Here is a 25,223-nt window from a genome sequence, read left to right as displayed (position 1 = left end):
TTTTTCCAGTTCCATTTTAACACCCTCCTGATGGTGAATAGTTGCATTGTTCTCATTCCCACAAATAGATTTCAGTGGGATTTGGTCTCTGAAAATATGATCTACTCATTGTTCGTATTGTCAGTTTTGGAAGGGAGCCAGCTGAAGTGATATCGTTCACGGGGAGTCAGAAGGTCCACGTCAAGTTTCTTCTGTTCTTTCTCACTGTCAACAGTCCTATACCCCAGCAAAGACATGGCGCCCTTACACACCTCCTGGATGTTCCTTACCTTGTCATGGGGCAAAGTAGTACGCCAAGCCTGAGAGACATCTGCTGCGTTGCGGGAGGTGATTTGGAAGGCCTCCTTCTTGGTGCCCTTGCCCTTACCGTGGGTGACCTTATAGATCCACTCCTGTAGCGACTGTGTCATCTCCAGCCCCACAAACTGATACATACTGTCGATCTCTGTCAAGGGGTCTCTCACCATGTCCTCGTAGCGTACCATCTTGTAACGTCCACGTAGGAAGTCTGGAGGTTTGAGCATGGCCCTCTCGTGGATGCGGATGTGGCTGCGGCATATCTCCTGCATGACGCGGTACTGTGTGTCATCCACCTTGGTGTTGCCTTGCTCCAGAACCAGGGCATTGTCCTTCACTAGGGCTTTGGCTGACTGCTCCCTGGAGCGCGCCACGGCCCGCGGGTCTCTCACCAGGTGGATGATGCGCAGGTCCAGAGTGGGGTCCTGCAGGAGAGGGTACAGGGAGTCCAGCTCAAAGAAGCGCACCTCTTTGAGCACCACATGGCTGTAGGTCCGACAGGCCTCTTCTGCCCCCTGCAGGCCAGGCCTGTCACACTTCCGCTTGCACTCTGTCTCGTTGCTGAAGAGGTGGCGGGGTGTGAGCTGGCAGGCAGGGGGAGAGCACAGGGCACGGCTGTGGCTCCACATAAAGAGGGCTGACATGTTGTGCTGGGCCGGAGTGTAGGCATCCATGACAGACATGTCACACTGGAAGACGCTGCGCATCAGGTCTCTCACCGCCATGCGCAGTGCCCGGGCTCCAGGCATCTGCAGAGTGGTCCACACATGCCACGATGGCTCCATCAGGTAGAAGACAGATGGGTGCTGGCTGAACACCTGGCCCAGGAAGGAGGATCCAGACCGCCATGAGGACAGCAGGAGCACGTGGACCTTGCCCTGGGAAGGAGGGCTACCACAAGGGAGGACCTGGACATACCATCCAAACAGTAGCACCACGGCCACTCCCTGCAGAAGCAGCAGGAACACCACAGTCGGTGGCGTCAGTCTGAAGCGTGGCATGCCGGAGACTCTCTGTGTGAGCTGCTGGGAATTTATAGGAGGGTGGGAGGGTGCGAGAGAGAGAGAGAGAGAGAGAGAGAGAGAGAGAGAGAGAGAGAGAGAGAGAGAGAGAGAGAGAGAGAGAGAAAGGGCAGGGAGAGAATAAGGAGAGGCATATTAAGAGTTTCATTCCAAAACGCTATGTATACACATCTTCAGAAATATTGGTAAATTTGTTTTTATTGTTAAAAACAAATATGAAAGAAATGCGTGTTTTTCACTAATCATGGCATAGAGTTGTTTAATGACAGACATATTTGTTTAAAATATATCACTTGATGGTTTCATTTCAGAGAGACAAATAATCATGTTTTTTTTGCGAAATGCTATATATCTATTCACCGAGAAATAAGTTGTACTGCGACGTTTTATACAGTGAAACAAAAAATGTAACAAATATTTACATTTTTTTATAAAGGAATGTACAAATGAAACATTTGTGACATCAATATTATTTTTTATTTTTTTTAATTCAATACACTAATATGAGAACTGTATGTAAAACATTTAAAACATTTCAGTCTTTTAGCAGATTCTCGTCTCCAGATTGACTTACAGTAAGTGCATTTATCTTAAGACAGTGGTTCCCAACCGGATAATTGCGATCGACTGGTCGATCTTCAAGGTATTCCTAGTCGCTCACCAAACATTTATGTTGAAAAGCCAACGATAAAGCCATGCGCTGCTTTTTAAAATTTGTATTCATCTTTCGCTGTTGGTAGTAAGTGCACTTGATTCAGAAATCCTGCATGCCAGTTAGTCAGGGTTCCCATTTTGAACCATTTAATTTGTCTGGAGGTACAAACTCTGCCTACCCGGTGGAACTTAATAGATAAATCAAGTGTACCTACTGCGCTGGCCAATCGGAAAGCTCAAATGACCGTTCCTACATTGCCAGTGTACCACAACCCCGCAGCAAAATTTGATACTAGCCTACTAGCCTTTATTTTTGAAATTTATTTTGTAATTTTATTTTTACCCCCAATTTCGTGATATCATATTGGTAGTTACAGTCTTGTGCCAACACTGCAACTCCCGTATGGACTCGGGAGAGGTGAAGGTCGAGAGTCATGCGTCCCCCGAAACACGACCCCACCAAGCTGCACTGCTTCTTGACACACTGCTCGCTTAACCCGGAAGCCAGCCGCACCAATGTGTCGGAGGAAACACCGTACAGCTGGCTACCGAAGTCAGCGTGCATGTGCCCTGCCCGCCACAAGGTGTCGCTGGTTTTAGACCCCATCATAGCACTGAGACTGCACTTGTGAAGGTGGTAAATGACCTTTTAATGACGTCAGACCGAGGCTCTGCATCTGTCCTCATGCTCCTAGATCTTAGTGCCGCTTTTGATACCATCGATCACCACATTCTTTTGGAGAGATTGGAAACCCAAATTGGTCTACATGGACAAGTTCTGGCCTGGTTTAGATCTTATCTGTCTGAAAGATATCAGTTTGTCTCTGTGAATGGTTCGTCCTCTGACAAATCAATTGTAAATTTCGGTGTTCCTCAAGGTTCCGTTCTAGGACCACTATTGTTTTCACTATATATTTTACCTCTTGGGGATGTCATTCGAAAACATAATGTTAAATTTCACTGCTATGCGGACGACACACAGCTGTACATTTCAATGAAACATGGTGAAGCCCCAAAATTGCCCTCGCTAGAAGCCTGTGTTTCAGACATAAGGAAGTGGATGGCTGCAAATTTTCTACTTTTAAACTCGGACAAAACAGAGATGCTTGTCCTAGGTCCCAAGAAACAAAGAGATCTTCTGTTGAATCTGACAATTAATCTGGATGGTTGTACAGTCGTCTCAAATAAAACTGTGAAGGACCTCGGCGTTACTCTGGACCCTGATCTCTCTTTTGAAGAACATATCAAGACTGCTTCAAGGACAGCTTTTTTCCATCTACGTAACATTGCAAAAATCAGAAACTTTCTGTCCAAAAATGACACAGAAAAATTAATCCATGCTTTTGTTACTTCTAGGCTCGACTACTGCAATGCTCTACTTTCCGGCTACCCGGATAAAGCACTAAACAAACTTCAGTTAGTGCTAAATACGGCTGCTAGAATCCTGACAAGAACCAAAACATTTGATTATATTACTCCAGTGCTAGCCTCCCTACACTGGCTTCCTGTTAAGGCAAGGGCTGATTTCAAGGTTTTACTGCTAACCTACAAAGCATTACATGGGCTTGCTCCTACCTATCTTTCCGATTTGGTCCTGCCGTACATACCTACACGTACGCTACGGTCACAAGACGCAGGCCTCCTAATTGTCCCTAGAATTTCTAAGCAAATGGCTGGAGGTAGGGCTTTCTCCTATAGAGCTCCATTTTTATGGAATGGTCTGCCTACCCATGTGAGAGACGCAGACTCAGTCTCAACCTTTAAGTCTTTACTGAAGACTTATCTCTTCAGTAGGTCCTATGATTAAGTATAGTCTGGCCCAGGAGTGTGAAGGTGAACGGAAAGGCTGGAGCAACGAACCGCCCTTGCTGTCTCTGCCTTGTCGGTTCCCCTCTTCCCACTGGGATTCTCTGCCTCTAACCCTTTTACAGGGGCTGAGTCACTGACTTACTGGTGTTCTTCCATGCCGTCCATGGGAGCGGTGCGTCACTTGAGTAGGTTGAGCCACTGACGTGGTCTTCCTGTCTGGGTTGGCGCCCCCCCCTTGGGTTGTGCCGTGGCGGAGATCTTTGTGGGCTATGCTCGACCTTGTCTTCGGACGGTAAGTTGGTGGTTGTAGATATCCCTCTAGTGGTGTGGGGGCTGTGCTTTGGCAAAGTGGGTGGGGTTATATCCTGCCTGTTTGGCCCTGTCCGGGGGTATCATCGGATGGGGCCACAGTGTCTTCTGATCCCTCCTGTCTCAGCCTCCAGTATTTATGCTGCAGTAGTTTATGTGTCGGGGGGCTAGGGTCAGTCTGTTACATCTGGAGTATTCTCTTGTCTTATCCGGTGTCCTGTGTGAATGTAAATATGCTCTCTCTAATTCTCTCTTCTCTCTTTCTTTCTTTCTCTCGGAGGACCTGAGCCCTAGGACCATGCCTCAGGACTACCTGGCATGATGACTCCTTGCTGTCCCCAGTCCACCTGGCCATGCTGCTGCTCCAGTTTCAACTGTTCTGCCTGCGGCTACGGAACCCTGACCTGTTCACCGGACGTGCTTGTTGCACCCTCGACAATTACTATGATTATTATTATTTGACCATGCTGGTCATTTACGAACATTTTAACATCTTGACCATGTTCTGTTATAATATCCACCCGGCACAGCCAGAAGAGGACTGGCCACCCCTCATAGCCTGGTTCCTCTCTAGGTTTCTTCCTAGGTTTTTGGCCTTTCTCTGGAGTTTTTCCTAGGGAGTTTTTCCCAGCCACCGTGCTTCTTTCACATGCATTGCTTGCTGTTTGGGGTTTTAGGCTGGGTTTCTGTACAGCACTTTGAGATTTCAGCTGATGTACGAAGGGCTATATAAATAAATTTGATTTGATTTGATGGGACAAGGACATCCAAGCCAGCCAAACCCTCCCTTAACCCGGACAATGCTGGGACATTTGTGCACTGCCTCAATTGTGCACCGTCTCCCTGTCGTGGCCGGCTGCGACACAGCCCGGGATCGAACCCAGGTCTGTAGTGACGCCTCTAGCACTGCGATGACCAGAGACACACTGTTAAAGAAGTTTCTTTTCAGCACTGTCAACACTTTTACAAAATGTGCTTCTCCCTTCTTCCACTTGTGCTGCAGCTGCAATGAATGAGTAGCCAAATGTGTTGATAGGCCTGAGTTTTTGTTTTTATTATTAGCAACGTGTTTGTGTATATTTTCAAATAAAGGAATATTTCACTTTCTCTGGTCATGGAAACAACATGAATTTGTGCATGAGGCAGAAATAATGCGAAGCGACTAGAGTTGCACCATCAGGTGGAAGACTGTCCCCTTTCTCTGGTCAGGGGTGTATTTATTCAGACTATACTGTTGCTAAACAAAGTGGGATTAAAATTGATTTAGTTGTAATTTTTTTTGTCATTGATCTACACAAAATACTCCATAGTGAGAATACAATTCTACAAATAAAAATGCATAACTAAAATATAGTTGTTGCAAAAGTATTCACCCCTTTTGTTTAGGCAAGCCTAAAATAGTTCAGGAGTAAAATTTGGCTTAACAAATCACATAAATTACATGGACAAAGTTTGTGGTCATATGCACATCCTAAGGTGCTGGGCTAATAAAGAATACCTTTAAAGAACAGGAAGGTCTGCAATTCACCGCTTTATTGATGACGTTTCGATCCGAACCAGATTTTCATAAGGTCAAACAGATTGAGTGGTCACATCCAAAATGTACACATTTCTCCTCACATGACCATTACGCACATGACGCATGGTAGGTGTGGAAAAAATTCAATTCACTTTTGTGCATAGTCCATCATAATTAATCACAAAAGGTACATACGGTCATAAAGCATTATATACATTTATACAACGGGTGGGTCTAATCCTGAATGCTGATTGATTAAAACCGCATTCCAGTCAGTGTCTATTCCATAAGTTACCACCGGCTAAATCTATGACTTTAAAATTCCTATTTACTCTGTTCAATCTGAATACGCAATCCACTGTCATCAGCACAGCCAGGCAATATTTTACTTGATCGACACTATTAAAAACATCTAAACAATATCCAACCTTTCTTTTAGACTAACATTTAGTTTTCAACAGCAGAGATTTGTATAAACCTTGCGGTCTGTCTCCGACATTTGCAACATTGTTTCAATATTCCAATTCGATCTCCAGCCATCCCATAGTAATGAACGTGTTCGGAATCGGGACGAAACAGAAAGGCAGGCAGCATTTCTCAGCTAGTCGAAATCATGAATCACCTGGCATCATTTTTTATAGATATATACAAAGAAAAGTCAATTGAAAAAAGTTAAAACGAAACGAAATGCAGCTAGTTTGTAGTCTTTCCAGCTTCAGTTTGAAGTGATTGCGTTAGCTGTGTTGTTGGATAGCTCCTCTGAACAACAGTGTCCTGATGGATATATCCAAATAAATGTCACTAGAAAACAGCTTAAACAAATGCAGCTACAGTTGTTATTTTGGATGCACTGTTTGACGTGACTGTAAATTAGCCATAGTTGACTAGCTAGCAAGAAAGGTATAAGAACGTTGCCTTTCCAGAAAGCAATGGAACATTTAGAGCGAACGAGTGGGTTTTGTCCATAGATACAGAACAAAAAGACAATTACTGGGTCGCTTCTCTGGGAACCAAACTGATAGAACGAACGACCAGCTGGCCAGCCGGCGTGGGTAGCAACCCTAGATTTGTGTCGGGACTATATCTTGTGGAAGGATGAAATAGTATGAATAAATTCATCAAAATAACATTTGTAATAAAAATCATTATTTGAATATGTTGGTAACCCGTTGTATAAAAGTGATAATGCCCTCGAAGCCTGTGTTTGGAGGATATATTGGCACGATTTCCACAAACACGGCTTCTCTGGCATTATCACTTAAACAAAATGAGGCAGAGTTAAAACCTACAGTAGGCAACATTAAAAAAAGATTACATTAGAAACTGTTGGAATACCCGCCCATTACGCGCAGGCCGTAGATATAATTACAGTGACCTATTACAAGAACTACTTGTGTTCCTCTAATAATTTCATATCAATATATACAAAATGAACAAGTGGAGACCTGGATGGCAAGACAAATCAACGTGACATTCAGTACCAGTCAAAGGTTTGGACACACCTACTCATTCAAGAGTTTCTTTACTTTTACTATTTTCTACATTGTAGAATAATAGTGAAAACATCAAAACTATGAAATAACATATCAAAATACATTTTATATTTGAGATTCTTCAAAGTAGCCACCCTTTGCCTTGACAGCTTCGCACACTCTTGGCATTCTCTCAACCAGCTTCATGAGGTAGTCACCTGGAATGCATATCAAATAATCAATTTAGTTTTTTTTACTGTGTTAACCCTTCACCCTTTGGTGGTGTGTGTTTGTATATGTAAACCCTGCCTTACCATGATCATGGCGCCGAAACCGCCACACACCCCTACCTTGTCACAACTGATTGGCTCAAACGCATTAAGAAGGAAAGAAATACAATAAATTAACTTTTAACAGTTCATTTATTGAATGTCTTTCCTTCTTAACTTCTATGGGCTAGGTGGGACGCTAGCGGGACACAGCCAGTGAAATATCAGGGCGGCAAATTCAAAAACAACAAAATGTCATAATTCAACTTTCTCAAACATACACTTCTCCTTGATGTAACCACATTGTCTGATTTCAAAAAGGCTTTACAGCGAAAGCAAAACATTAGATTATGTTAGGAGAGTACATTGACAAAAATAATCACACAGCCATTTTCCAAGCAAGGACGTGTCAATAAAACCCAAAACACAGCTAAATGAAGCACTAACCTTTGACGATCTTCATCAGATGACACTCCTAGGACATTATGTTACACAATACATGTATGTTTTGTTCGATAAAGTTCAGATTTATATCCAAAAACAGCATTTTACATTGGCGAGTGATGTTCAGAAAATGTATTCCCACCAAAACGTCCGGTGAATGTGCACATCAATTTACAAAAATACTCATCATAAACATTGACAAAATATATAACAATTATTTAAAGAATTATAGATGGACTACTCCTGGATGCAAACGCTGTGTCAGATTTTAAAATAGCTTTACGGAGAAAGCACATTTTTCAATATTCTGAGTACATAGCTCAGCCATCATGGTGAGCTATTCAGACACCCGCCAAGTTCATCGCAAACTAAACTCAGAATTAGTATTAGAAATATTCTCTTACCTTTGCTGATCTTCGTCAGAATGCACTCCCAGGACTGCTACTTCCACAAGAAATGTTGTTTTTGTTCGAAATAATCCATATTTATATACAAATACCTCCTTTTGTGCGTACAGATCACTTATCCAAAGGCATAACGCGGGAGCGCGGAACAAGAGACGAAAAGTCAAAATGTTCCATTACCGTACTTAGAAGCATGTCAAACGCTGTTTAAAATCAATCTTTATGGTATTTTTAACTGCTACTTCCACAAGAAATGTTGTTTTTGTTCGAAATAATCCATATTTATGTACAAATACCTCCGTTTTGTGCGTACATATCACTTATCCAAAGGCATAACGCGGGAGCGCGGAACAAGAGACGAAAAGTCAAAATGTTCCATTACCGTACTTAGAAGCATGTCAAACGCTGTTTAAAATCAATCTTTATGGTATTTTTAACGTAAAATTGCGATAAAATTCCAACCGGGCAATAGCATATTCATTCAAGAAGAAAAAGAAGGAACGGCGTGCTCGCATGACCGCGCATATCCAATCCATTTGTTGCTAGGCAGACCACTCAGTAACTGAGCTCCTATACTCTGCCCAGAGACTGGAGAAGGCTCAAACCACTTTCTGAAGGCTTTAGACAGCCAATGGAAGCCTTGGAAGTGCAATGTCACCCCACAGACACTGTAGCTTCGATAGAGAATCAAAAGAAGAACTACAATTCTCATACTTTCCACTTCCTGCTTGAATTTTTCTCAGGTTTTTGCCTGCCATATGAGTTCTGTTATACTCACAGACACCATTCAAACAGTTTAAGAAACTTCAGAGTGTGTTCTATCCAAATCTACTAATAATATGCATATTCTAGTTTCTGGGTCAGAGTAGTAACCTGTTTAAATTGGGTACATTTTTAATCCGGCCGTGAAAATACTGCCCCCTAGCCCAGACAGGTTAATAAGTTTGAGCCCACCCCCCCCAATTAAAAAAAAAAAAAAGATCAGGTACCGGCAGTGTTCCTGATACACAAAACTCAAACAAAGTAAATACGTTGTCATCAGTGGATAGTCCCCCAGTCTTGGTCTTTGGGGTTCACTCCGTGTTGAAATCTTCAGTTCCTTTATTCTGGTAAACGTGTTCTCTTATGTCTTCAATGTGTTCTATGACCGTGTTGTGGGGGCTGGGCTGTTGTTCCCAGTTCTCCTTCATCACATCTAACAATCCCCTGGGCCTGTGGGAAAACAATAGCTCAAATGGGGAAAAAACAGTGGATGCCTGGGGTACCTCACTTATGGCAAACATCAAAAATGGCAACAGCTGGTCCCAGTTTTGCCCATCCCACTCAATGGTCCGTCTGAGCATGGATTTCAGGGTTCTATTGAATCTCTCGACTAGGCCGTCGGTCTGGGGGTGATATACAGATGTGCGCAAGTGTTTGATTTGAAGCAATTTACATAAATCTTTCGTCACCTTGGACATGAACACCATACCTTGGTCTGTCAGGATCTCTCAGGGTAAACCTACCCTGGAAAACATCTGTAGCAGCTCTGGCGATGCTCTTGGTGTTGGCACTATGCAGGGGATAGCCTCGGGATACCTGGTGGCATAATCAACTGTGACCAGTATATGTTGAAACCCTTTTACCGACCGTGGTAAGGGTCCAATTAAATCCATAGCAATTATATCCAATGGCGTATCTATCAATGGCAATGGGATTAAAGGATTTAGTAAATCCGGGAGGGGTGAGGTTCTCTGACAATCAGGACACCCCTGACAATACCTTACCATATCCGCATACACCCCCGGCTAGAAGAAACGTTGTAACACCCGTTCTTGTGTTTTCCCTATCTGTAAATGTCCTCCCAACAAAGTGGCTATGGGCCAGGGTCAGCACTGTACGCCAAAACAGGGTAGGAACCAACAGCTGCTCCACGGTGACGTCATGGGACTTTGTGTACTGGTATATAAGAGATGGTTTCTCATTGAAAAATGGGGAAAGGTGAGGACATGAGTAGGATTTACAGGTACCCCATCGATTACCTTGACATTCTGTCTGGCGTTCTGTAGTGTGGGGTTTTCCAGCTGAGCAGTACCAAACCTTCCCCTATACTGTGTTAACTCAGGAGGGAACATGTCATTGGCATCAGAATTTCCAAGCCCTTCGGCCTGCGCTTCCTGTTCCTCCCCTTCCACCATTTCTGGCCCATTTATCCCCACTGGGTTACCTGCCTCTTAGTCATTTCCTTCCCCTTCTTCTCCCAGGAGAACTCGAGTGTCGGCTACGGAAATCGGCAGGTAAGTAGCAACTTGCTAATTTTCTTTTCATAGGTCAGGGAGTTGTTTGGTAGCGGTTTCATTTTCTTTTCACTGGAAAATGTGAAGGATGCCTGGCATGCCCTATTACTGGCACAGCCAGCTCCTTTGTCTTGTAGTCCATTCCACAATTCTTGAAATATGGACAGTCGTGATCCAGTAGCACGGGGTATGGTAGGTTCTCAACCAACCCTAGGTTACTTCGGAACTGCCCTCTGGTGGTGTTAATCTCTAAATCTGCGGTTGGGTAAGTTTTGGTGTCCCCGTGTACACAGGTGATGTCCATGGTTGGAGTGGTAGTTCTCTGCGGCTGGGTTAATAGTGAAGGCATGATGAGGGAGACCAAGCTCCGGGAGTCTAGAAGAGCATCAACTTCCTTCCCTTGGACCTGTACCCGACTGAGGTGTGGTGGGTGGCGGAGGGCTTGGACATGGGCAGCATGAAATGGCAATGGTGTAGATTGGAAATGTCAACCTGCATGGGTTCCTCCTTCTTGGGACAGTTCCATGCGATGTGTCCAATTTCACCACAGCAATAGCACTCTCGGATGTCAGTATCCACCCCTCTATTACTTGTCTTTGCTTCATGTTGGAAAACACGCCCAAGTTTCCCATCCCCTCTTTGGATTTCCCCTTTCCAATCCCGGGGAGTCTGCAGTTGAGATGTCTTCCTTCCTCCTTCATTGAGGCCTCCCTTTCGGGGGGGGGGGGGGGGGGGTTCTGTCCAGCCGACTGGGTTTGAGCAGTTCTTCAGTTGCTCGACATCTCTCAACAAGGTCCACCACTCCGTCCGCTGTGGTGGGACTGCCCAGGCTGACAACCTTTAACTCGTAAGGTAAGGCAGGGATGTAGTGGTCAATCACTATTCTTTCCATGATGTCCCCAGTACTGAGGGTTGCGGGCTGTAGCCATTTTTTTGCCAGGTGGACCAGGTCAAACATTAAATGCGCAGCCACAAGGTTTCTCTGATCAATAGTCCTGATATTACTCCTGTGTTCTCCTATCCTGCTATGCATTGTAAGAGCTTGTTTAATTTCAACATAGCATAAACCAGAAATACATTTGATAAGGTATACCAAATTTTTTATAGAACACTTGATGAAACCCTGAATCTGAATGGCCTTGTCCGTAATGAGGTGATTGAACATTGTGCTGTGATAGCTGTGCTGTGATGCTGTGACAGCCATGCTGGGTAAGCGTATTGGGGTGATTGAACATTTGTTCATAAAGTTACACTGGGTACATCTGTCACATCTGTAATTACCGTCCGACACATTGTCTAGGAAGGTGCTACATGGTAGCCGTGGAAGATCAGACCTCACCACCATTTAGCTGATGTTGGGGCCGCGTCTGAAGACTACCTGCTTGGTTTATTTACAAGTATTTTCCAGTATGGGTCAGTGCTCAATATGTGCCAGTGTTTTTTTAATGACGTGGTCGAACTGTTTTCCTAGTGGGGGGTATTGAAAAAAGCATTGGACTCGTTGGTCAGGGGGGCAGGGTGGTTTGAGAGTGAAGCTGTCATCCTGGGTCATATTTCTGTAACGGACCCATGCAGCCAATCCTCTGGTTAACCCCACTGTCTAAAGCGCTCATCCAGACAGTGAGATTTTTTGTCATAGTCACTGTGTTCTACAAATCCTGTGTATGTGACTGTATTGGCTGATAGCTTCAACTCTGAAAAAGAGCCTCCCTATCTCCGCATAACAGGGAATTCTCATTCGTTGGCTTCCTGTATAGGTCCGTGCTAAAGCAACCCCCTCCCTCTTAATCAAAATGTCCATAAAACTTGTTCCATGCACATCAAAGGTGAGAGTGCATTTCAGATGTTCTCTGCTTGTATTGATGAAGGACTGAAATGTATGAAGTTCCTGTGCTGTGCCCTGGAATAGAAGGAATATGTCATCAATGAATACTGGCGTAGCACTCACCCCCGCAAGGCGATGGGTGAGTGCTACGAGCCCCCCAAAAGTGGATCGGCGATGGCTAGAAAGCCGGTGACGTCGACCGCCGAACACCGCCCGAACAAGGAGAGGGACCGACTTCGGCGGAAGTCGTGACAGTACCCCCCCACTTGACGCGTGGCTCCAGCAGCACTCCGACACCAACCTCGGGGACGACCCGGAGGACGAGGCGCAGGGCGATCCAGATGGAGACAGCATCGAAGGGTCCAATACGTCCTCCACCGGCACCCAGCATCTCTCCTCCGGACCGTACCCCTCCCACTCCACGAGGTACTGAAGGCCCCTTGCCCGACGCCTCGAGTCCAGTATGGCTCAAACTGCATACGCCAGAGGGGGCGGAGGAACCTCCCGTACCTCAGACTCCTGGAGTGGACCAGCCAACGCCGGCCTGAGGAGAGACACATAGAACGAGGGGTTAATACGGTAATCTGGGGGAAGCTGTAACCTGCAGCAAATCTCGTTCAGTCCCCTCAGGACTTTAAATGGTCCCCCAGCTTCCGGCAGGGCAGGTGGAGGTGCAGGTTTCGGGTCGAGAGCCAGTCCCGGTCCCCGGGTACAAACACCGGGGCCTCACTGTGGTGGCGGTCTGCGCTCACTTTCTGACGCCTCACAGCCCGCTGTTAGTGCACATGAGCGGCGTCCCATGTCTCCTCCGAGCGCCTAAACTTGTCGTCCACCGCAGGAACCTCGATCTGGCTCTGATGCCACGGCGCCAGAACCCGGCTGGTACCCCAGTACGCACTGGAAGGGGGAGAGATTATTAGAGGAGTGGCGGAGCAAGTTCTGGGCCATCTCTGCCCAGGGTATGAACGCCGCCCACACCCCCGGCCGGTCCTGGCAATACGACCGCAGAAACCTACCCACATCCTGGTTCACTCTCTCCACCTGCCCGTAACTCTTGGGGTGAAAACCCGAGGTAAGGCTGACCGAGACCCCAAGACGTTCCATGAACGCCCTCCAGACACTTGACGTGAACTGGGGACCTCGATCAGATACCATGTCCTCAGGCACCCCGTAGTGCCAGAAGACGTGTGTAAACAAGGCCTCCGCAGTCTGTAGGGCCGTAGGGAGACCGGGCAAAGGGAGGAGACGACAGGACTTAGAAAACCGATCCACAATGACCAGGATCGTGGTGTTACCCTGTGATGGAGGAATATCTGTTAGGAAATCCACCGACAGGTGCGACCACAGCCGTTGTGGAACGGGTAAGGGTTGTAACTTCCCTCTGGGCAAGTGCCTAGGGGCCTTGCACTGGGCGCACACCGAGCAGGAGGAGACATAAACCCTCACGTCCTTAGCTAAAGTGGACCACCAGTACTTCCCACTAAGACAGCACACTGTCCGACCGATGCCCGGATGACCAGAGGAGGGGGACATATGGGCCCAATAGATCAAACGGTCGCGGACAGCAGACGGAACGTACAGACGTAACGCCCCCGCTCAATGTCCACGTCCAGCTCCCACACTACCGGTGCCACCAGGCAAGAGGCCGAGAGTATGGGAGTGGGATCCATGGGCCGCTCCTCTGTGTCATACATTCGGGACAGTGCGTCTGCCTTAGCATTCTGGGAACCTGGTCTGTAGGACAGGGTGAAGACAAAACGGGTAAAGAACATGGCCCACCTTGCCTGGCAAGGGTTCAGTCTCCTCGCCGCCCAGATGTACTCCAGATTGCGGTGGTCGGTCCAGATGAGAAAAGGCTGTTTAGCCCCCTCAAGCCAATGTCTCCACGCCTTCAAGGCCTTGACGACAGCCAACAACTCCCGGTCCCCCACGTCATAGTTTCGCTCCGCCGGGCCGAGCCTCTTCGAAAAGAAGGCACAGGGGCGGAGCTTTGGTGGCGTACCCGAGCGCTGAGAGAGCATGGCTCCTATCCCAGCCTCGGACGCGTCCACCTCCACTCTCCATCTCCACCCCTGAAATGGAAATGCGGTAACCTAGGAAGGAGACGGACTGTTGAAAAAACAGGCATTTCTCAGCCTTGACGTACAGGGCATGCTCCAACAGTCAACCAATCACCTTGCGCACCAGGGACACATGCTCGGCGCGTGTAGCGGAGTATATCAGAATGACGTCGATATACACCACTACACCCTGCACGTGCAGGACCCGGAAAATCTCGTCTACAAAGGCCTGGAAGACCCGTACGGCATGACGAGGTACTCATAGTGCCCTGAGGTGGTACTAAATGCCGTCTTCCACTCGTACCCCTCCCGGATACGCACCAGGTTGTAAGCACTCCTGAGATCCAATTTTACGAAGAAGCGCACCCCGTGCTGGCAGCGGGTAACTGTACCTCACAGTGATTTGGTTGATGCCTCGATAGTCAATACACGGACGCAGACCTCCATCCATCTTTTTCAAAAAAAAAAAATCTTGAGGAGGCAGGTGAAGTGGAGGGCCAAATGTACCCCTGCCCCAGAGATTCGGAGACATATGTTTCCATAGCCGCCGTCTCCTCTTGCGGCAGGGGATACACGTGACTCCTAGGAAGTGCTGCATCTACCAGGAGATTTATCGCACAATCCCCCAGTCGATGGGGTGGTAATTGAGTCGCCTTCTTTTTACAGAAGGCGAGAGCCAAATCGGCATATTCAGAGGGGATGCACACGGTGGAGACCTGGTCTGGACTTTCCACCGTAGTAGCACTGACGGAAACCCCTAAACACCTCCCGGAGCACTTTCGTGACCACCCTGTGAGAGCCCTCTGTTGCCACGAAATAGTGGGGACATGACAGGCCAACCAGGGTAGGCCCAGCACCACGGGAAACGCAGGAGAATCAATAAGGAAGAGACTGATTCTCTCCTTGTGACCCTCCTGCGTAACCATGCCCAGTGGAGCGGTGGCCTCCCTAATTACCCCTGACCCTAATGGTCGACTATCTAGGGTGCGCACAGGGAAAGGCATATCCACAGGAACAATGGGGATCCCTAAACTATGGGCAAATGATCTGTCAATAAAATTCCCAGCTGCGCCTGAATCTAGGAGCACCTTATGCTGGGAATGCGGGGAAAACTCAGGAAAATGAATAAACAATAACATGTGCGCACAGGGGGCTCTGGGTGAGCCTGGTACCGACTCACCTGGGGTGATACGAGAGTGCCCTGTCTGCTGCCTCGACTCCTAGAGGAACCTCCCCAGCAACCAATTGATAAGAGAATTATCTATTAAAGGTAAATGAATCAATAGACCATGATGAATTATTAGTCATACAGAATGGTTAATGAATAATAAATGTAATGATCAATGTAGGGATAGATAAGTTTGATTAGTTCTAGAAAGTTCAGGAACCATGTGATAGGAAAAGGAATGTGTATATGCAATTACGAGGGACACCAGGAGACACATGTTCCTGGGAGTGGAAGCTTCAAAGCATTTCTTATCTTGAGGGAAAGAAACAGGCGAGATCAGGGGAGTGATAAAGAGTGTGAGAAGTTTGTGGGGGAGACAGGTCACCAACAGTGTGTGTAAATGCATGTGCGTAAGAAAGCAAGAACTATATAATGACTGTTTTGTTATCCGGACGGGAGAACGTTCTCTGAATAAAAGCTACAGATACCTTTTGCAGAAAGCTGAGTCCTTGCCTAATTATTTTAACCCATTGTCTTACAAACCTTGGGCATTAGTCAAGGCGAATTGATTATTGATTATTATCATCAAAGATATAAATTCCTTTTACACCTCCCCAGCACCGACCGGCAGTTCCTCCCATACGGCGTTGGCCCAATCCAGGGCTTTCCTTGAGAGACAATAGATGAGGGTTGGACACGCTCTCACGGCCCGAAGGAGCCGGGTGCACAGTCGCCAAGTAAAGCTCCAGTTGGAGTAGGAAACCCTGACATCCCGCTGCCTTCCCATCGTACTCCCTCTGTGAAGGAGGGATGATCAGTGGTGTCCTTGGTGGTGCTGGTGGAGGCGCTGGAGGAACTCCTCTTCTCTCCCAGCGTTCCATCGTCTGTAGGACGCGATCCATGGCGGTGCCGAGATGTTGTAGCATCGCCTCATGCTGCTGGATGCGCTCCTCAACCCCTAGTGCTGGGTTAACTGCTCCTGCTGACTCCATTTGAGGTGCGTGTTTCTGTCAGGCTGTGGGTAACTGGTGCATGGAATCAGGCGCAGGAGAGCAGAGATGAGTGTACAAGGTAATTTATTCCACGAACAGCACCAGTATAAAACAAATACTAAAAGGTGCGCGAAATTACCGGTCACTCGTAAATAACGGGCGTAATAACGAACACGGCAAACAATACCAGCCAACAAGTAACGACCTGAACATTATATACAAACACGCACACAAACATGGGGGAAACAGAGGGTTAAATAATTAACATATAATTGGGGAATAGAAACCAGGTGTGTAGAAAACAAAGACAAAACAAATGGAAAATGAAAAGTGGATCGGCAATGGCTAGAAAGCCGGTGACGTCGACCGCCGAACGCCCCCCGAACAAGGAGAGGGACTGACTTCGGTGGAAGTCGTGACAACGTCAAAACTGTGAAGGACCTCGGCGTTAATCTGGACCTTGATCTCTCTACTCGAATAAATCACTATATCAACTTCAGTTAGTGCTAAACACAGCTGCTAGAATCTTGACTAGAACCCCAAAATGTTATCATATTACTCCAGTACTAGTCTCTATACACTGGCTTCCTGTTAAGGCTAGGGCTGATTTCAAGGTATTACTGCTAACCTACAAAGCATTACATGGGCTTGCTCCTACCCATCTCTCCGATTTGGTCCTGCCGTACATACCTACACGTACGCTACGGTCACAAGACACAGGCCTCCTTATTGTCCCAGGAATTTCTAAGCAACCAGCTGGAGGCAGGGCTTTCTCCTATAGAGCTTAATTTTTATGGAATGGTCTGCCTATCCATGTGAGAGATGCAGACTTGGTCTTGACCTTTTAAGTCTTTATTGAAGACCAATTTCTTCAGTAGGTTTCCCTGGTGGCTTATCCAATCGTTTGAGAATTTTTTGGTAAGGCATGGATAACGCTCGTGATTGGAATGTCTACTCTCATGAACTCATATTATTTTTGCGTAATGTCTCCACTTTCAACAAGAGCCTTCAACTTGTAGTTCATCTCATCGTTGAAGAGTGGTGTGGAGTCACATGACAGTTGCTGATAGAAACATTGTCAATAAAGCAGTGAATTGGGCGCATAAACAACATGCAGGCCTTCCTGTTCTTTACAAATAATAGGGGTTGACATTACTATGTATTTTTCTGTCCCCCATACATTCAAAATCTGTAAGGTCCCTCAGTCAAATATTGAATATCAAACACAGATTCAACTACAAAGAACAGGGAGCTTTCCGAAACCTTTATAAAGAAGCGGAGTGATTGGTTGATGGGTAACAATAACAAATCAGACATTGAATAGCTTTTTAAGCATGGTCAAGTTAATCATTATGCTGTTGATGATGTATTAAACCACCCAGACACATCAAAGATACAGTCGTCCTTCTGGACTGAGCAGCTGGACAGGAAGGAACTGCTCAGGGATGTCACCGTGAGGCCATTGGTGATTTTTAAAACAGCTACAGAGTTAATTGGCTGTGAAGGGAGAAAACTGACGATGGATCAACAACATTGTAGTTACTCCACAATAATGACCTATGTAACAGAGTGAAAATAAGAATACAAATATTTAGAATAAAAATATTCCAAAACATGCATATGTATACAACAAGGCACTAAAGTATTACTGGGGAAAAAAACACAGCAAAGGAAAATATTTATGGGCTTAAATGCAAAACCTGCTTCAATCTGCTTTACCCACCAAACACTGGACAATAACCTACAACACAAGACCAAATCTACAATGGAGTTGCTTACCAAGAAGACAGTTAATGTTCCTGAGTGGCCAAGTTATAGTTTTGAGTTAAATCTGCTTGAAAATCTATGGCAAGACTTGAAAGATACTGACTAGAATAATGGGCAAATATTGCACAATCCAAGGGTGTAAAGGTCTTAGAGACGTACCCAAGAAGACTCACAGCTGTAATCGCTGCCAAATGTGTTTTTATCATGTATTGACTCAGCGGGGTGAATACTTGTCTAATCAAGGTATATTAGTGTTTTATTTTTCATTAATTTCAAAATAAATGTTAGAATTGTTTCTTCCACTTTGACATTATGGTATTTTGTGTAGATCAATGACCAACAAAAATTTGCAATTAAATTAATTTCAATTCACTTTGTAATGCAACATGGGGGGTGGATACCCACTGTATAGCTAAGTCACTGGAGGAGAGCAGATGATTTGCAGTTTGTAAAACACAGCTGGGACACTACATTTTGTACAGGAATTGCATAATGCTTTTCATCTAAAATGAGAGCTGAAGTAGAGTCTGTTCTCTCTTTCTGTTTTGCACTGCAGTCTATTATTTGAAAGAGAGAAAGCTCAGAAGCATTGACAGCAGACAGTAGATGCCACTGTTGTCTATCTAACCAATGATTTAGCACAAGCCATCTTTCTTCTTAAGTTTTGCAACTGAACTTCACACATGCAGACAAAAGTTTTCAAAAAGTTTTCAAAATTACAATCTTAAAGCATGTCAAAACATGAACATGAGATAAAGACCATGAGATAAAGAACATGAGATAAAGTTTTAGAACAATGAGACAACAATGAACAATTAACCATTTTGGAACATTGTAGGCTACCTACTGTAGGGAAAGAGCTGGAGGAGTTACAGTCGACTTAGACATCTATACAGTCAGAGGGGTTCTCCTCGCCCGCCATAAGGGACGGGGAGAATCACATCATGCCCATGTGTGTATGTATGTATGTGTGTGTGTGTGTGTGTGTGTGTGTGTGATGTTTGTGTGTATTTGTGTGTGTGTGTGTATGTATGTATGTGTGTGATGTTTGTGTGTGTGTATGTGTATGTATGTGTGTGATGTTTGTGTGTATGTGTGTGTGTGTGTGTGTATGTATGTGTGTGTGTGTGTGTGTGTGTGTGTGTGTATGTATGTGTGTGTGATGTTTGTGTGTATTTGTGTGTATGTATGTATGTGTGTGTGTGTGTGTGTGTATGTATGTGTGTGTGTGTGATGTTTGTGTATGTATATGTATGTGTGTGTGTATGTATGTGTGTGTGTGTGTGATGTGTGTATGTATGTGTGTGTATGATGTTTGTGTGTATTTGTGTGTGTGTATGTGTGATGTTTGTGTGTATTTGTGTGTGTGTGTGTGTGTGTGTGCATGTATGTGTGTGTGTGTGTGTGATGTTTGTGTGTATTTGTGTGTGTGTGTATGTATGTGTGTGTGTGTGTGTGTGATGTTTGTGTGTATTTGTGTGTGTGTGTATGTATGTGTGTATGTGTGTATTTGTGTGTGTGTGTATGTATGTGTGTATGTGTGTGTATGTATGTGTGTGTATGTATGTGTGTGTATGTATGTGTATGTATGTGTGTATGTGTCTATGTGTGTGTATATATGTGTGTATTTGTGTATGTATGTGTGTGTGTGTGTGTGTGTATGTGTGTGTGTATGTATGTGTCTGTGTGTGTATGTATGTGTGTATTTGTGTATGTATGTGTGTATGTGTGTGTAAAAGATATTGAGTGAGGAAAACCAGTTGTATGATTTAGATATGCTGATCTGCACCTACCTCTGTAATATAAGTATGTCGTTGAGTAAAAGGTCTTCTCTGCATTACAAAAGGCCTCTTTCTTCTTTTTGTTTGGGATGGAAAAAGTACCCAATTGTCATAACTGAGCAATGACTGACATAATAGTACTGTCAAGTAAATATAACCTGTTCAATAAAGTTTTCCTGCATCATACTGGCCGCTTACTTGTTTTCTTTCCAAGCTTTGGATAAAACAATGATTTGGTAGTGCCCTAAATGTAGCGTGCTGGATACATGATGTTAACATTTTCCATGTACAGATCTCTGCAATGGCAGAGTATGTGGAGAACATTTTCATTGCTTGTGGAAATTTTCCTGGGTGCTCTGGTCTCTTAGGGAATGTGTAGTGCAGCACAGTTTTGTTACTGTAAACTAAATAGGAAGTAGTCTACTCTGTACGAATAGATGTTTTATTTATTTTTCAGATGAGTATTCTAGTTATGAAGACTGCAAGTCTGAAATGACTGCACCGAGCTGAGATAAAGTAACCAGTGATACTGGTTGGCAGGAACAAATCATGTGTGGTTCCTTGATCATGTAAAACATTAACCAGAGTGAAATATGAGTAAAAGGTTAATAATTTCTGTTTGTGTGCAATAACTAACCCAACATGCAAACCTGTCAGCTATGTAATGGTTGTACGGTCGTCTCAAATAAAACTGTGAAGGACCTCTCTGGACCTTGATGTCTCATTTGACGAACATATCAAGAATATTTCAAGGACAGCTTTTTTCCATCTTCGCAACATTGAAAGAAATCGGAAACTTTTTGTCCAAAAAGGATGCAGAAAAGCTAATCCATGCTTTTGTCACTTCTAGATTAGACTACTACAATGCTCTACGTTCCGGCTACCACTAAGTAAACTTCAGTTAGTGCTAAACACAGCTGCAAGAATCTTGACTAGTACTAGCCTCTCTACGCTGGCTTCCTGTTAAGGCTAGGGCTGATTTCAAGGTTTTACTGCTAAACTACAAAGCATTACATGGGCTTGCTCCTATCTATCTCTCCGATTTGGTAATGCCGTACATACCTACACGTACACTACGGTCACAAGACGCAGGCTTCCTTATTGTTCCTTATTGTTTCTAAGCAAACAGCTGGAGGCAGGGCTTTCTTCTATAGAGCTAAACTTTTATGGAATGGTCTGCCTATCCATGTGAGAGACGCAGACTCGGTCTCGACCTTTAAGTCTTTACTGAAGACTCATCTCTTCAGTATATCTTATGATTGAGTGTAGTCTGGCCAAGGGGTGCGAATGTGAACGGCAAGGCACTGGAGAGATGAACCGCCCTTGCTGTTTACTTGTCGGGCTCCCCTCTCTCCACTGGGAGAGATTCTATGCCTCCGACCCTATTACGGGGGCTGAGTTACTGGCTTACTAGTGCTCCTCCATGCCGTCACTGGGAGGGGTGCGTCACTTTAGGGGTTGAGTCACTGACGTGATCTTCCTGTCCGGTTTTGTGCCCCCTCTGGCTTGTGTGGTGGAGGAGATCTTTGAGGGCTATACTCAGCCTTGTCTCAGGGTAGTAAGTTCGTGGTCTGTTGATGTCCCTTTAGTGTTATGGGGGCTGCACTTTGGCAAAGTGGGTGTCTTATCTGGTGTCCTGTGTGAATTTAAGTACGCTCCCTCTAATTCTCTCTCTCTCTCTCCCCTATTGGAGGACCTGAGCCATAGGACCATGCCTAAAGACTAACTGGCCTGATGACTCCTACCTGTCCCCAGTTCACCTGTTCGTGCTGCTGCTCCAGTTTCAACAGTTCTGCCTGCGGCTATGGAACACTGACCTGCTCACCAGACGTGTTACCTAGTCCCAGACCTGCTGATTTCGACCCTCCCTTTCTACCGCACCTGCTATCTCGACCTCTGAATAATCAGTTATGAAAAGCCAACTGATATTTACTCCTGAGGTGCTGACCTGTTGCACCCTCTACAACCACTGACTATTATTCGACCCTGCTGGTCATCTATGAACATTTGAACATCTTGAAGAACGATCTGGCCTTAATGGCCATGTACTCTTATCATCTCCACCTGGCACAGCCAGAAGAGGACTGGCCACCCCTCAGAGCCTGGATCCTCTCTAGGTTTCTGCCTTTCTAGTGAGTTTTTTTCTAGCCACTGTGCTTCTACATCTGCATTGCTTGCTGTTTGGGGTTGAAGGTTGGGTTTCTGTATAGCACTGTGTGACATCTACTGATTTTGATTGATTGATTGATGTAATATATAGGCCTAGTGCCTAACACCTTGATCAGACCGACAGCGTCATTGTGTTTTGGTACACCAGAAGTACATTAATTTCCAATGGAACGCTGCATTAGCCTTGCAGCATTGCATTGCAGAGGCAGTTGCAGTGTGTTCTGTGTGGTGCATACGTATACATCAAATTGTATGAAATAGTAACAAAACGTAAATGTTTAACTTTTGTTGGACACATATCCAGGGATGTAGTGCTGCTGGAGTGCCTTTTTTCAATTTGAGAATACAAGGAGCTGGTAAAAATATTTCAGGAAAAAATATTCTGAAGTGTCCTGCAAGATCACATAATGATGAATGAGTATTTTACATAACAAAACCAAATATAATAGCATAGCATAGTAGGTCTATAACGTTACTGTTACACCAAAAACACCTAATTTCTGGTGAGATTTTAGGATGGTTAACTGAAGTTGAATAGGCACATTTATTTTCTCATGCGGCCATAACTCAACAGTGTGTGCCACTAGGCAAGATATGTTTTGATTAAAACAAAATAAATACAAGAAAGGCTAATAGTTTGTTAACACCATCGGCTCTAATTCACTGGTAAAATGTGAAGAATTATCATTCAGGATTGACAGTGATGATGGCCTATTTTGAAATGAAGTATGCCTAACTTGGTGATTGAGGGTTTTAAATATATAACATTTTCTTGAGACAATATGTGTGAGTATAGGCAGATGTTGCAATTGGAGGATGCATTTTTATGTATATTCCATTATAATATTCAACTGCTTCTTCAGTTTCAACTGTTCTGCCTGTGGCTATGGAACCCTGACCTGTTCACCGGACATACTACCTTATCCCGAACATACTATTTTTGACCCTCTCTATCTCTCTTTCTTTCCCTCTCTCTCTCTCTCTCTCTCTCTACCACACCTGCTCTCTCGACCTCTGAATGCTTGGCTATGAAAAGCCAACTGACATTTACTCCACTTTTGCACCCTCTACAAGCACTGTGATTATTATTTGACCCTGCTGGTCATCTATGAACGTTTGAACATCTTGAAAAATACGATCTGGTCTTAATGGCCCTGTACTTTTATAATCGCCACCAGGCACAGCTAGAAGAGGACTGGCCACCCCTCAAAGCATGGTTCCTCTCTAGGTTTCTTCATAGGTTCCTGCCTTTCTAGTGAGTTTTTCCTAGCCACTGTGCTTCTACATCTGCTTTGCTTGCTGTTTGGGGTTTTAGGCTGGGTTTCTGTACAGCACTTTGTGACATCTGCTGATGTAAAAGGTGCTTTATAAATACATTTGATGGTACAAACTTTGATTGAGAAATGATGACTTAATTAAAAAATATATTTGCGCTCCCGGCACCTAAAACAAAATAGCACTACACATATCTACTAAAAATGTTGGATTGCATAATGAAAAAAAGTTTGACTGTAGAATGTATTATGCAGCATTGATGCAATGACGCTGTCGGTCTGGTCGAGGCTATGTCTGTAAATTGGGCAAGGGGTACAGGTCCCAAAATCAATGGGCAAGTGCATGCTACACATTTTCTTCATCGAACAGTTAAAATTAATGAAGAATAGTCGACATTTAGGACATATTAACATCATTTCTATGGAATATATATGCCTATATAATAATACATATACTGTATATATGTATTCATACATAATAATACATAATAAAACATAATTATTCTTTAGATAGGCCTTGTATTAATTTTAGAACCGAATACATTTTTTTTTAAGTAATGTGCTGAAATTGAATGGAACTCACCTACATTAGCCTAAATTAAGCCGTCTGTAGGGGTGCAATCCGTAGCTTCGGACTATCCAATATCATACAGAACTACATACCAGACAACAGTAGACAAACACTGTTACCAACAGCGATCAGTTAACCGTGTCCCACAGATACATAAAACAATGTCGTTAAAAATATTTTTTTGTCGGAGCTGGTCAGTCCCAGTTGTTAGTTTTAGCTGGAATACTTTACCTTCTCCGCTGTGTTGCTGGGCGACGAGACCGCAATGAGTGAGGAGAGCTCTGAAACTAACTGTTATATTACATTCACGGTCTTTAGGCGAACATCCACTGTCTTCAGAGTGTTAGTTTGCGTAGCCTACAAAGAGTTTTGAAACGTGGCCATGAGAGCTGCGCCTGGCAGTGCAGACTGGTCTCATAGACTAGACGTAACATAGTAAACGTAAATCCGGGACACAGCCAAGTGTATGGTGTGTTACGTTTGGTATGGTTACATAAGACAGAAGGTTACTTAAAAAATAGGGTGGTTGGTCAAAGTAGATGGGTGGGCGTCTAATGTAAACATCTAGCAGGCCAAAGTTTGTGTGTTCAAATCTCATCATGGCCAACTTTAGCATTTATGCTACTTTGCAATTACTTAGCATGTTAGCCCTAACCCTAACCCTTTTAGCTAACCCTTCCCCTAACCCTTTTAGCTAACCCCTCCCCTAACTTTAACCCAACTCCTAACCTTAACCACTAGCAACCAAGCTAACGTTAGGAACAACAAATTGGAATTCGTAATATAGCATACGTTTTGCAAATTCATAAAATATTAAACATTTAGCAAATTTGTAACATATGGTACGAATTGCAATTCGTACCCTATCATATGAATTGTAATTCCTAACATATCATACAAAATGAATGATGGATGTTCACAAATTAATACATACCATATGAACCATAACATATAATGCAAAAAACAAAAGTCCTTTGAAACCTGATGTAAATTTGATGCTATGTCAAACATTATAGTCCTATGTTATACAGGGGTAAATTGGTGTCAGCTTTTTCTCTCACACACATTGCAGCAAACCTTCGCCCATTACCTGAAGCAGACTAAGCCCGCTATGTGAATCTGCTGCGCTGTACAAAGTGGT

At 44.5% G+C, this 25,223-nt stretch overlaps 1 protein-coding gene across 3 annotated transcripts; it reads right to left on the bottom strand.

Moving 5' to 3' along the window:
- On the bottom strand, positions 1-24,461 carry chst6 (carbohydrate sulfotransferase 6). 3 transcript variants are annotated; one of them, XM_029696198.1, is made up of 3 exons: positions 24,314-24,461; positions 24,095-24,166; positions 1-1,319 (listed from the first exon to the last, which is right to left on the bottom strand). In XM_029696198.1, the coding sequence occupies exon 3, from the start codon at positions 1,296-1,298 to the stop codon at positions 102-104; it is 1,197 nt and encodes a 398-aa protein (XP_029552058.1). In that variant the 5' UTR covers positions 1,299-1,319; positions 24,095-24,166; positions 24,314-24,461; the 3' UTR covers positions 1-101. The 3 variants fall into 3 exon arrangements, with proteins under 3 accessions (XP_029552058.1, XP_029552057.1, XP_029552056.1); XM_029696197.1 differs by lacking the exon at positions 24,095-24,166 and having other exon boundaries at positions 1-1,322; XM_029696196.1 differs by lacking the exon at positions 24,095-24,166.
- Between the last annotated feature and the right edge of the window lie 762 nt (positions 24,462-25,223).

This window comes from Salmo trutta, chromosome 17, assembly GCF_901001165.1.
Source record: "Salmo trutta chromosome 17, fSalTru1.1, whole genome shotgun sequence".
In the NCBI taxonomy this organism is placed as follows: domain Eukaryota; kingdom Metazoa; phylum Chordata; class Actinopteri; order Salmoniformes; family Salmonidae; genus Salmo; species Salmo trutta.
The sequence above is the reverse complement of the archived record's forward strand: the minus strand, read 5'-3'. Positions and strand labels throughout refer to the sequence as shown.

What these genes read in the sequence shown, in the direction of transcription:
- chst6 (XM_029696198.1), bottom strand. Translation starts at nt 1,298, where the DNA reads ATGCCACGCTTCAGACTGACGCCACCGACTGTGGTGTTCCTGCTGCTT.